General features: G+C 36.9%; 2 protein-coding genes across 2 annotated transcripts in view; both read left to right on the forward strand.

Moving 5' to 3' along the window:
• Positions 1-13,973, forward strand: part of LOC144450678 (titin-like) — a 450,019-nt gene that overhangs the window by 224,340 nt on the left and 211,706 nt on the right. The window lies entirely within an intron of this gene.
• On the forward strand, positions 7,297-13,653 carry LOC144450924 (obscurin-like). Its single transcript, XM_078141685.1, has 8 exons — positions 7,297-7,474; positions 8,072-8,347; positions 8,995-9,258; positions 9,844-10,116; positions 10,666-10,938; positions 11,508-11,780; positions 12,354-12,626; positions 13,280-13,653. Exons 1-8 carry the CDS (start codon positions 7,297-7,299, stop codon positions 13,651-13,653), a joined length of 2,184 nt encoding a protein of 727 aa, XP_077997811.1.

A 13,973-nucleotide genomic window follows, 5' to 3' on the forward strand; every position in this document is an offset into this window, starting at 1 on the left:
CAAGTCGTACTAAAATAAAGCCAAAACATGAAACAACCTCTGCCATCCTTCCTGGATTAAGGTCAGAGATGCAATTAGTGTGTCAAAAAACTAGCGAAAAAGACTCGACTGGTATTGAGCGGCAGACAGCGACTCTCCAAAGCAGCATGCCGATAGATTCACCAGATGAATTGAAGTGGTTCAAAGATGGCAAAGAAATAGATCTAACTGATCAAGAGAAATACAACGTGGTAACAACTGATGGAAAACCAACTCTTGTTATCAAGGATGTTGATGACAGTGATGAAGCAAAGTACACCTGTATGTCTGGTGATATAACTTCCACAGGTCTGCTGACTTTGGAAGGTAATACGCCATACCACTGGTCCACCATCACCTAGCATGATAATCACATCATGGACATTGGACCTTGGGACACCTTCATCAGAAGATAATGTTCACATCACTCAAGATATTTGCACAACTTCATCATATTAGTTCTAGCACATGTTCGAATGATAGCATGTCAAATGAGATTTTGTCAAGTGTTGTTTCCGTTGTCAATGATTTTTATCACTTTGTGTTATCATTACACAGATGATAACAAAAATAAAACACCCTTCATTGCATGCAGTTATGAATCCTATAAGTCCATCGATGGAAATTGCCAACCGGTGGATGGACTGTACACCACTTCAAATATCGAACATTTTCACTTCAGTTTTTCTGAATGTACGTATTGTTACAGTCACATAGAATTGTCTCATGTACAACACCACTAAGACCTGTTTTTGCTAGGCACACACACACACAGTATATGTATCATGCATGACAGCTGTTGATATATTTACTGTTTACATTGGTGTAACTTTGAATATCAAATCCCTGGTTTTGCTTCAGAACCTGATCAAGCCCTAGAAAGGAAGGCCCCAGAAGGTAAAGTTGTGGATAGATTTGGAAATCAATATATGTTTGTCAAAGTCATTGCATTTTGAGAGTTATCACATTTGAAACTTTGTCTTCATTAAAGCACACTTCATAACACAAATGTGTATAGCTACATAATGCGAATGGATAGTTCACTTTCATGTTAAGTTCCAGGATTGACGAAAACTGTAACACTTCTGTCATACAGCACTTCTTCATCTTCTTCATATACAAACTGACTTTTTCAAAATGTCACTGAAGATTATATTAGGATCATCGGCACAAATGTTTGCCTCACAATACACAATAAAGTGAACAATTGATATTAGGCACGAAATGCTCACTGTATTTCCATACAGCATTCCCTAAACCCGTTTTGCCACTGTCATTGTGAAAATGACGTGCACATATCCATGAGTCATGCACCTGTCACTATATATGATGTTCTTTGCCTTATTGAAGCATTGAAATCTTCTAAATGGTACAACATTAAAGGAACACAATCATGTTTTAAACATCAATTTGTCACTATTTTTCATGCAGCGCAAACTCCTTTATTGTACGTAAACCTGTTATTGTGAATATCAGTCACATATCCATGACTTGTGTGGTCCTGTATGTACATTTGTACACACAACATCATCTTCATGCAATTACCACAACCTCTCACCCTGTACGCTGCCATTGCAAAAGTAGCACATCTCCATGAGTTGTCCAGTAATTAGAATATACAAATATGCACTTGTGCTATTTGTGTTGCAGAAAGCATAGGTTCACTAAGATGTCTTGCACAGTATTTTATAATACTTGAAAATTGAGAGTTGAGCTTGTGTGCACATTTTTTACCCCAATTAGCACAATTGGGGTAAAAATAGTTGCATGTATATTTTCCCAGTTTCGAGCTAATTTGTTAAACATGATATCAGTGAGATTTGCATAGCACCAAAATAAAAAAAAGTACTATACTCCTCAACGGTGCATCATTGTTATCATGTTCTGTGATACTAAATAGATGGCAAAGATGATATTGACGGTGGGGAGATCACAGTGGAAACTACAGAAATGAGAGTCATCAGTATTGTATCAGATAAACCCCTGGACAGTCTTGATGGTGTCCAATGGTTGAAAGACGGCAAAGAAATTGACATTACTCAAACTGAAAAATACAGTACTACAATCAAAGAAGGAAAGGCTGTCCTGGTGATCAAAGATGCAGAGGAGGATGATGTAGAGAAATATGAAGCAAAAGTTTTTGAACAGGAAAAACTTTACAAAATAACTCTGGAAGAAGGTACTATCAATTGTTATATGTTATACACAGAATGGGGTATCATCAGCACTTCATTATACAATTTAGTGATACAACAGAATGCTATCACCAGCACTTCATTGAAAAAGTCAGTGATACTCAAGAATGGTATCACCAGCACTTCATTGAAAAAAGTCAGTGATACTAAAGAATGGTATCACCAGCACTTCATTGAAATAGTCAGTGATACTAAAGAATGGTATCACCAGCACTTCATTGAAATAGTCAGTGATACTAAAAGATGGTATCACCAGCACTTCATTGAAATAGTCAGTGATACTAAAGAATGGTATCACCAGCACTTCATTGAAATAGTCAGTGATACTAAAGAATGGTATCACCAGCACTTCATTGAAATAGTCAGTGATACTAAAAGATGGTATCACCAGCACTTCATTGAAATAGTCAGTGATACTAAAAGATGGTATCACCAGCACTTCATTGAAATAGTCAGTGATACTAAAAGATGGTATCACCAGCACTTCATTGAAATAGTCAGTGATACTAAAAGATGGTATCACCAGCACTTCATTGAAATAGTCAGTGATACTAAAAGATGGTATCACCAGCACTTCATTGAAATAGTCAGTGATACTAAAAGATGGTATCACCAGCACTTCATTGAAATAGTCAGTGATACTAAAAGATGGTATCACCAGCACTTCATTGTACAATTCAGTAATACTGAATGGAGAGCACTGTTGTCATGTGTGGTTAAGCTTCCAAAATAATGGATGTTCGTATTGTCTATTCAGATACTGGTATCACTTCCAAGATAGTACTATCATTTGACACATACATAGAATGCTATCACCAGCACTTCACTGTAAATATTGCGGTACAGAATGAAGCACTGTCATCTGTCCACATAAACTTCCAAAATATATCAGTTCATGATTTGTATCACTGATGATATAGATACTGACACCATGTCTATGGCACTCGTCCCAACCAAAACATAATAATGCATATGTATGTGTACGCATAATTAGGTTTAATACAGAGGTAACTAAATAATATCATTGTACTTCCATTAATATCCTGTTTTGGATCTGTTATAGCTGTACACACTGCGAATTCTGTTGACATATCTTTGTGTATGTCTGTGCACTTGTCATGCACCTCTCTTGGAATAAAGTTCTCCGTGATATTTCTCAATTTTACACCTTGTGAAACTGCATTGTACAATTGCATCTCACTGTACTTGGCATGTATACATGGATATTCATATAGAGAATGTAATAGCAAAGTTTTAAAGTTCCACTGACAGTATTTTCTGTATACACATCTTCAGAAGAAGTTGCTGAAATTACTGAGACGACAGTCGTGGAAGACAAAAAAGATGTAACTCTTACATCTAACATCCCAGTTGATGATGTCAATGACATACAGTGGTTTAAAGATGGTAATCAGATTGACCTAACTGACTCTGATAAGTATAGTGTCAAAGTTAAGGATGGGAATGCTGTTCTTGAGATCAAAGATGTTGACGACGATGATGATGGCAAGTACATATGTACTGCTGGAGATTCAGAGTCAAGCATCAAACTACTTATTCCCAAAGGTACCCTTCTTCATATGACTTTGGAATGAGCTTGAACTGTTGAATCAATATCTGCACATGCACCAGCATGTTCAAATTACACACATCATATCCACATGGTTTTTGGACACCTAGTTAATGAACACACAGTGAATTAAGTTTAAGTACTGATATGACATCAAGCAGTGAGGTATGAAGTCACATCATTTCATTTATGTGTTGTCACAATAGGTATGAACAGTTTCAAATATGTTAATTTGGTGCTGCTGTATGACATTGGCACTCCAGCATTTGATATTGTCAGGCCATTTGACCATATTGTATGTCATGGAATGAGTTTGGAACTCATAACCCAAGATATCATTTCCTCTGTACAAAGTTTTCAACACATGCAGCACTTTTACCATTCCAATCATACATTTACATACTAAGTAGTTGTGACATTAACTCACTGACCTATACAAGGTTTATAGCACCTGTTGGTAGTAATGGAATCAACCTTATTTAGATTTTCATTTCTCAGTACCTTATTTCACCAAACGCCACATAAAGTGGTCATATGGGCACTTCTCATCCACTACACATCCACAGTGTGGTAATATCATGAGGCACTTCCCTTCCATCTCAATACACCTGTGAACTCCTTACCTAAACACTTTCTTTTGGTAACTATTGATACAGAAGAAGTACAGGACAAAACACCATTGGTGACTGACATCATAGAGAAAAAGAGAGAAGCCACAATAGAAACAGACATACCAGTTGATGATGTTGATGATGCATTATGGTTCAAAGATGACACTGAGTTAGACTCAGATGATGAAGACAAGTACGTGCCACAAGTCAAAGATGGCATGGCTTCTCTTGTCATCAAAGATGTTGATAAAGAAGATGAGGCTAAATACACCTGTAAGGTGGAGGATAAAGAAGTTACTACTAAACTTCTACTTACTGAAGGTATACAGCTTTTCTAGGAATGAATGTGTCATGCCAATAAAAGAAAGATTTTTCTTATATAGATTGACATCTTTGCACTCGCTAACCTTATCAAACTTGTAGATGTCTTTCTCCACCCTCGAGATCTCCTTTCATTGCTAACAGGTCTACCAGTTTGGTAAGGTTAATGTCATATTATCACTTAGGTGGTAGCTGTGTAAGTCACCACTTGTCAACATCATGTGTGATATCATTTGATGTTGTTTTATTTTGATTATGTGCAGTGGTGATATTACTTCATTTATGAGAGAAAGACTTCATCTTAGAGTAATTACTAACACCCTCAATGGTATTGTATCACCATACACAACTCTTTTATTTAACTGCAATATATGCAGTCTGTGACCATACATAGTGGAATCATACACACATTTCAGTGCAACACATTGGGCGGTAGTTTCAGCATTAGTATTAGAAGCTAATTTAAGTTTAATACAAGACAGTTGTCTTAAATATTACACATTTTTGCCAACTGTAGAGGAGAGCCCAGAAGAGATACAGCCAAAACAACTCAAAGAAGCAATCTTAGAAACTGACATACCGGCAACTGATGTCAGTGATACCACCTGGTTTAAAGATGGTGTTGAGATTGATGTAGCTGATACTGACAAGTATGAGGTCAAGGTTGATGATGGAAGAGCAGCTCTGGTTATCAAAGATGTTGACAAGGAAGATGAGGCTCAGTACACTTGTAAAGTTGGAGACATGGAAGCTCACTCAAGTGTTCTTCTGCCAGAAGGTATCAGAAACATTGCCTTTATGCAAGTAGAAGCACAGTGTTTGCATCAAGTCACCTAGTGATGGCACTGAATCTTCATCGCTTGTGAACTATCACTATGTAATGTTGTTATACACATGTCTTCTATGTTATAGTAGCACATGTATACCATTCATATGATACAAGCACCACATCAGATGTTACTCACTTTGTGTGTGATGGTTGTTTCACTGTCAGTGTTTGCATCAGAACAAAAATCATATTCTTCATCAATCCTGTCTCCATCGTTCGTGAACTATGAAGAAAAGAATGCTTCTACTCATTTTTAGTCACACTTGTACATCATACATTAAATGTAAGCACCATTATAACATCAAAGACATAGTTTGGTGTTGCTCACTAGTTGTCTGCCTCAACATATAATTGTTTCAGACTTTGTTGGTCGTGCACACCATCCATATGAAACAAGCACTGATGCCTACTGGTTTTGTTTGTGGAGAATGTGTCACTTATCATGAGTTTACATCAGTCACATCTCCTGATGTTGTTCACTGGTTATTTACCGTGAGAGAGGGTCACTTTAATATCATCCATCAAGTCTTCAAATAGATTAAATTAAGTTTCCATGGTGTATTCCTGAACACTTCTGAATCAAACACAACATCTTCACCTTGTGTCTGTATTTTGTCTGTGGTTTGTAATAAGTTCAATATCACATCACACTGTTATGTGCACTCTATATTTTCTGAGGTGAAATTTCTTCATGATGAAATTTCTCGAAATACACTCAACTGTCATGAGGGAAGCAGTAATCATCGTGGCAAAAGCATGGAATCTATCAGTTGACCTGTTTGCTCAGCTGGTCAGAGCACCCTGCCTTGCATTCAGGGTCCCACATTCAACTCCTACATGTATGACTTTTCTTTCTTCTATATCATTTCATACACCACTGCTGATATAACCGGCATTTAATTTTACACATACCCCCATTGCTATTGTAAGTTATCAATGTCTTTATGGCAGCATACTAAATTTTAGTTCTTTGCTGCCACTACAAACCTAGCTGGTCCTGCTGACGAGACTCCACTTGACAAGGACAAAGAAAAAGCACCAAAGAAAGATGTTACACTTGAAACTGATTTACCTGTTAGTGATGTTGGTGATGGTGTTTGGTATAAGGATGACACTCAAATAGACCTGACTGAGGAAGAGAAATATGAAGTCAAGGTAGAAGATGGCAAATCTCTTCTCACCATTAAAGGTGTTGAAACAGAGGATGAAGCCACTTACACTTGTAAAGTTGAAGACACCGAATCTAGTGTGAAACTTCAGCTTTCTCAAGGTGATTATGGTTGCCAATACACAATATCAAATGCTCCTCTCCCTGTTCACTGTACTTAATTCTTGACTGAATACTGTGGCATATATAAACTTTTGTTGTTTATTATGTTGGTAGAATGCTCACTTTTGGTAAGGTTGTCAAGTTTTTGCATGGTATTATGATGGTACAAATTCGTGTATTCATTTAAGTTTGTCAACAAGCACACTATCACATCTTATTTTGATCCTGTTCACCTCTATGGTTTGGTAAACAAAGTAGAAATGTCTTTAGTTTTTTCCTAGCTATGGTATTCTATCCATGGAACTATTCATCTCTGCATGAACTTACTTTAAAATCTATCAAGTGCTAACTACTAACCGTTTCTTTCTGCTAATACTAATCCTCCAGCAGAAAAACGCCCAGAATTTGTTACTCGAGAGAAAGAATCAAAGCAGGTTGTCATGGAAACTAACATAAGTATTGATGAAGATGAGGTTGATGACATGACCTGGTTCAAAGATGGTGTTGAGCTAGATATAAAAGATACTGAGAAGTATGAGGTTAAATCACAGAATGGAAAGGCTGTGCTACTGATTAAAGATGTTTCCAAAGATGATGAGGCTACTTACACTTGTGAATTAGATGATGAGGAATCATCCACACAGCTTCTGATACCAAGAGGTACATGTAGTTCAAACAGGCATGATGGATAGATATTACCATTTCAGTAAACGGCATCCCATTCACAGATCAGATGTAGAATACAGCAAACTTTGCATCTTGTAAAACACTAACACAGCACAGCAAACAGTCACTTTCACTCATCTAGCAATAACCACATCACAGTGAAACTTCATTTGAGGTGTTCACATGGTAGAAGTCAGTACTCACTAAATTCACATAATAAAATAAACCACTATATCCCATTAGTTCTTACATTTTATCCCTAACTTATATAGTGCCCTTAAATGAAGATATGAAGTCACTGATGTCATAACATTCCTTTGCATTATAGCATCCATGTTAAATAAATTTATATGAAATAACTAATATTATAATGTAGTAACCTTGTAATGTTATTTTGTTTGATGCATAATAAATCATCGTTTCCTTTTCAATTGAATTAAGATGTACACTTAAAACCCCACACAATTCATTAAATTAAATGTTACCTGCACATTTAAGAGCACATTCAAGTAATTGCATTACTGATTAATACATATATTTTTTCTAACCCTGCTAAAGAATTGTCTTTCTTCCCTTTTGTAATGCAACCAGCACCTAGAGCTGTGTCCCCCACAACTACAGAAGAAGCAGAAACACTAAAACAAGTTTGTTTAGAAAGTGAGCTACCTGTAGATGATGTTAATGATGTCAAATGGTTCAAAGATGGTAAAGAGATTGATGTAGATGATTTGGATGAGTTTGAGGTTAAAGTCCAGGATGGGAAAGCCATTTTGGTAGTCAAGGATGTTGAACCAGATGATGTTGGTGATCATGACTTTACATGTATAGTTGGTACAAAGGAATCTACCACAACGTTACTAGTTGAAGGTACTGACCATGTGGTCATATTATTCAGAATGTTTGTCACACCTTCATTGCAAGGTCTGGTTATGCAATATACACATGTAGTGTTTGTCACTCCATCATGACATTGATCTGGTCATATTACGCATGTACATGTATCGTTTGTCACATCTTCATGACAAGATGTGGATGCAGTGTTTGTCACCTTGTCATAGCATGAATACAGTCACTATATATGAGATTAGTTCTCATTCGCAACCTTTATTCAACCACACTGCACAGTCTGAGTGATGTGAAAGTCCTCAGCCACACATTCAAACATATGTTGTTCACGAGCATCAATACAAAACATCACCTCACTTTGTTAGCAAAAGTAGATATGATTTGTCTCTTTGAACTGTACATCTTCATGGGTTGTTCACTATTACACTGGTCATCACTACTAGTATGGTCCATCTGTCTCCACACACAATTTTTGACTATGTTCACTTTGCATTTTGAATATATCAGTATTCAGGCATATGTACTTTTCAACCTTTTCTTAACATCACAATCGGTGCTCATGACTTCATTGCATTTCTTTGAAGCACATATCACACAGGGTGTTCAGTAATGACTATACTATATTATTACACTCACAATTACATTTTCTTTAATACCAAAACGTCAAGAAGCAGAAGAAAAGCAAAAGCCAGAGAGGAAAGGCAAGAAGATGTTAACACTTAATACTGATATTCCTGTTAGTGATGTCAAAGATAGCACTTGGTTAAAAGATCATATTGAGTTGGATGTGACTGATACAGACAAATACAATGCCACAATTAAAGATGGCAAAGCAGCTTTGGTTATCAGGGATGTAGACAAAGATGACCAGGCTGAATACACTTGTCAAGTTGGTGAGATGGAAGCTAGCACTGAACTCAAGATAACTAAAGGTATCATTGAGAACAACTTTGATGCATATTTGATGCATGTTCGGTATACTCGAGCATGTGTTGTGTGCTTTTTTTACATTTCCGTATGACATGAATTGGTCACAGATCATCTTCCATCCTCACTCCTTCTGTCACAGACTACATCACATCAGAAAACATGATTTTTGTGTTGAGTGCAAGAACTCATGTCACACTCTTTTCATTTTAGCATCTTCTTCATTGTGTTCCTTCACTACTTCCTTGGCACAGATGTCAACTCAAGGGATAATTCTCTTATGTTTTGAAAATCTGAGATCTGCCCGCATACTCACTATATCACAGTCCATCATCATTGCACACTTGATTATTCACTTTCCAACCACCTCACTTTCTGATTGGGTGTTCACATTTTTGAACAACTTGCAAAGTCTGGTCATTTCACACTGTCACTGTGAATGTGTTTGCTTGCTACAGTGTCTATCTTTCATTCATTTGAAATGCTGACATCACTTGGGTCTTGCATCCTTAGAAATAATAGATACTCTAGTGTGTATATTGTTGAAGAATAGTCTGGTAATATGTGTTGTTTCTTACCAACCAATGAAGAACCAGAAGAGATATTACAAAAACACAAACCAGAGATAAGAAGTGAGAAGATAATTATGCTAAATACAGACATCCCTGCTAGTGATGTTGAAGATACCACTTGGTTTAAAGATGGTATTGAATTGGACCTGACTGACACAGACAAGTATGATGTCACAGTTAAAGATGGCAAAGCATCTTTGGTCATCAAGGATGTAGACAAAGATGACCAGGCCAAATATACTTGTCAAGTCGGTAGTGTGGAAGCCAGTACTAAACTTAGGCTACCAGAAGGTATTGAAGACATCATATCTGACAGTGCATATTTGATGCATGTTCAGCGCACTCAAATGATTGCATGTGTTGTTTGCCTTTTTCCTTGCCTGTATATTATTTTCACAGAAGATAATATATACTTCCGGTGTCCTGTGTCAAACTGATCATGAAATATTACTGTTCTGTGTTGAAACACACAATGCACAACTGTTATCCCTGTAGAACCTTATCATTTGAAAACCCTCACTACCACATCCCAACCCCCATCAGGAAGGATGATGTTGTGTATATGCATGACAATTATGTTGAATCTTTGGGAACTCCCAGAATAGAATCCATCATCATAGTACACATCTTTTCTCACTTCCTGTCAACCTCACTGTCTGTTGGATGATCACTTTTTGGACATTTTCCAGTCATACCACACTAGTTTGCCATGTTACCTATAGTTTCACTTGAATGTAGACATCACCCAGGTTTTGTAATCGAGAAATTTAGATTATCACAAGTGAAGAATTCTGTAAGAATGGTCTTGTAACATTTGTTGTTTCTTACCACTAAATAAAGAACCCGAAGAAATACTTCTCATACAAAAACCAGAGAGAAGAGGCAAGAAAACAGTCTCACTAACTACCGACATCCCTATCACTGATGTTAAAGATACCACTTGGTTTAAAGATGGTATTGAGTTGGATGTGACTGACACAGACAAGTATGATGTCACAGTGAAAGATGGCAAAGCATCTTTGATCATCAAGGATGTAGACAAAGATGACCAGGCTCAATACACTTGTCAAGTAGGAAGTGTGGAAGCCAGTAGTGAACTGATACTACCAGAAGGTATTAAAGACACCATATCTGACAATGCATATTGTATGCATGTCCAGTACACTCCAGACATCACCATGTGCTGTTTGTATTTTCACTTGCCTGGTTTTTGTAGTTCTCTCACTGTGCATCCCTAAACTGAAAATGAAATGTTATTATTTTGTGTTGAAACACAAAATGTACAACAAATTGTTATCTTAGTAGAATCTCCTTATTTCAGTATCCTCATCACCTCTACAAAACACCACATAACCAAAATCATGAAATTTGATATATAACTTTTATATGTTCAATCCCTTAGAACTCATAACATACAACAATTCATCATTGTTGTACACTTTTTCTCTTCCCTTCCTATCCACCTCCTTGTCTTGTTGAATGCATACCCTGTCAGACAACTTACAGATTTCCAATCATTTGATACTACCACTTTGAAGGTACTTGCTTACCACCATATTTACTTTCACTATATTCCAAATAAACCACCCAGGTCTTGTATACTTAGAAATCGAGAGTATCTTAGTTTAAAGATTCTCATAGAATGATCTTGTAATACTTGCTGTTTTTACTGCAAAATAAAGAACCAGGAGAAACACTTCCAAGACAAAGACCAAGGAGAAGGAGCAAGAAGACAGTCACACTTAGTACAGACATTCCTGTTAGTGATGTTAAAGACACCACTTGGTTTAAAAATGGTATTGAGTTGGACCTGACTGACACAGACAAGTATGATGTCACAGTGAAAGATGGCAAAGCATCTTTGATCATCAAGGATGTAGACAAAGATGACCAGGCCAAATACACTTGTCAAGTCGGCAGTGTGGAAGCTGGCACTGAACTTAAGCTACCAGAAGGTATTAAAGATAACATCTTTGATGGTGTCAATTTGTTGCATGTCCAGTCCACACCAATGATCCCCATGCACTGTGTGCAGTTTTATCCCTTACAGCATCATGCTTGATAAAAGAGGATGCTCACTCTTCCATGGCACAGGCTCAAACTGATCACAAAATATTATTGTTCTGAAAACACATGTTACACAGCACATTTCATGTGGCATCTTCAGTGCCTCTAGGGCATAGACTGCAACTGATCAAGATACTATGTGACTGTTATGCATTGAACCCTTCAGAACTCTCAGCACACTTAGCAATGTTACACAATCCATTATCAGTACACACTCATGTATTCCCCTCTGTCCACTTCACTGCCATCTTGTTATGTTCACTTTTTTGGACAACTGTTGAATTTCAAGTCATTTCATGCCACCGATATTATGGTTCTTGCCTGCCACAGCATCACCTTTCACTTCACTAGGTATATATACATCACTCTGGTCTTGCATATCTAGAAATCTCCATATTCTAATTTGGAATTTTCTTTATGAGTGGCTTTGTAAAATTCATTTTTCTTACGACTTAATAAAGAACCAGAAGAAATACTTCTCAGACAAAGACCAGAGAGAAGAGGCAAGAAAACAGTCACACTTAGCACTGACATTTCAGTTAGTGATGTCAAAGATACCATTTGGTTTAAAGATGGTATTGAGTTGGACCTGACTGACATAGACAAGTATGATGTCACAGTGAAAGATGGCAAAGCATCTTTGGTCATCAAGGATGTAGACAAAGATGACCAGGCCAAATATACTTGTCAAGTAGGGAGTGTGGAAGCCAGCACTGAACTTAAACTGCCTGAAGGTACTACAGACTATACTTTTTGGCAATGCATATACATTGGTGCATGTCAGGAACTCACTTCAATTTCCTTTATCATATACCCTTGTGTTATATCAGTATGTACTGCACTATTGTTTGTTGCATCTTGTTGCAATGTCACATACCTATCAGAGGCTCTTATATGTCAAGTGGTGGCACCTTCCATGGTTGCATCTTTCTTAATTACTTTATGGAAAGTTAAACATCTATAATAAGTATTCACATAGCCTTGTAGCATGTGTTATATGCAGGTACAAGAGGTCATAGGGTATTTACTGAAATGAGAGTTTAGGTGTTTGCAAAGAGGTATACAGGTTTCACCTTTCATCACACAGCACTGAAGTTTAGTCAATGATTATGATATGAAGAAGAAGCCAACTGAGATGAATGGTGCATGACTCTGTTTGAGTTTACACTTGACTGAACAATTAGATATGACTCACTCACATATTATTATGGTCACATCAGTATTTGAAGGCAAGTAGCATGGAGTCAACATCACTGCTATGTTTTTCAAGCAATTGTGCTTATTGCACATATAATCAAGAACATTTCCCTATGATCTGAGCATGCTTAGTGCTATGGATTACTTTGATGAATGACGTTGTAATACAAATGAATCCTTGCCATTTTAGAGGAACTTATTGAACAAACAGTTGTCAGTAGTGTCCAGCAAGAGCTCTACACCAAGCAGACCGTTAGCATAGAAAGCTCAGTACCTGTTAAGAAAGTGGAAGATACCAAGTGGTTCAGAAATGGTGTTGAGATTGACATCTCTAAGTCTGATAAATATGAAACTGTCCTGGAGGATGGAAAAGCAACTCTTTTGATAACAGATTTCACACACGATGATGAAGCTGTTTACACTTGTAAGATTGGCGATAGTAAAACAAGTACCAGAATCTATTATGATGAAGGTAAATGGAACTTTCCATGGCTGTCAAAGTCAGACAAAAGTTTTGTCATTGCAAACCTATTGGTATTCATTCAGAATCCTGGTAACACCTGAATAACATTTCAATTCTTCTTGTAAGATTCCGTGCATGGCATGAATGTAGGAAGTGTAATTTTATCAGTACAATATTCCACTTTGTTTGTCCTTCACATGTTCTTCTGAGACAAAACACACTTGCCACAATAAAATATTTACATTGTGTATCTGTTATGATTAAATGAAACAATTCTTTGGTTTGAAATCAGGAGTTTTAACATCCAAAGAAGAACCCAAAGATAGAGATCTTAAACAGGAGACCTCAGTTGCCAAGCTTTACATTCCTCTTGATATATCATCTGAGAATATTGATGACTTGAAAGTCTATAAGGAAGGTA

Source organism: Glandiceps talaboti, chromosome 20 (assembly GCF_964340395.1).
Source record: "Glandiceps talaboti chromosome 20, keGlaTala1.1, whole genome shotgun sequence".
Lineage (NCBI taxonomy): Eukaryota > Metazoa > Hemichordata > Enteropneusta > Spengelidae > Glandiceps > Glandiceps talaboti.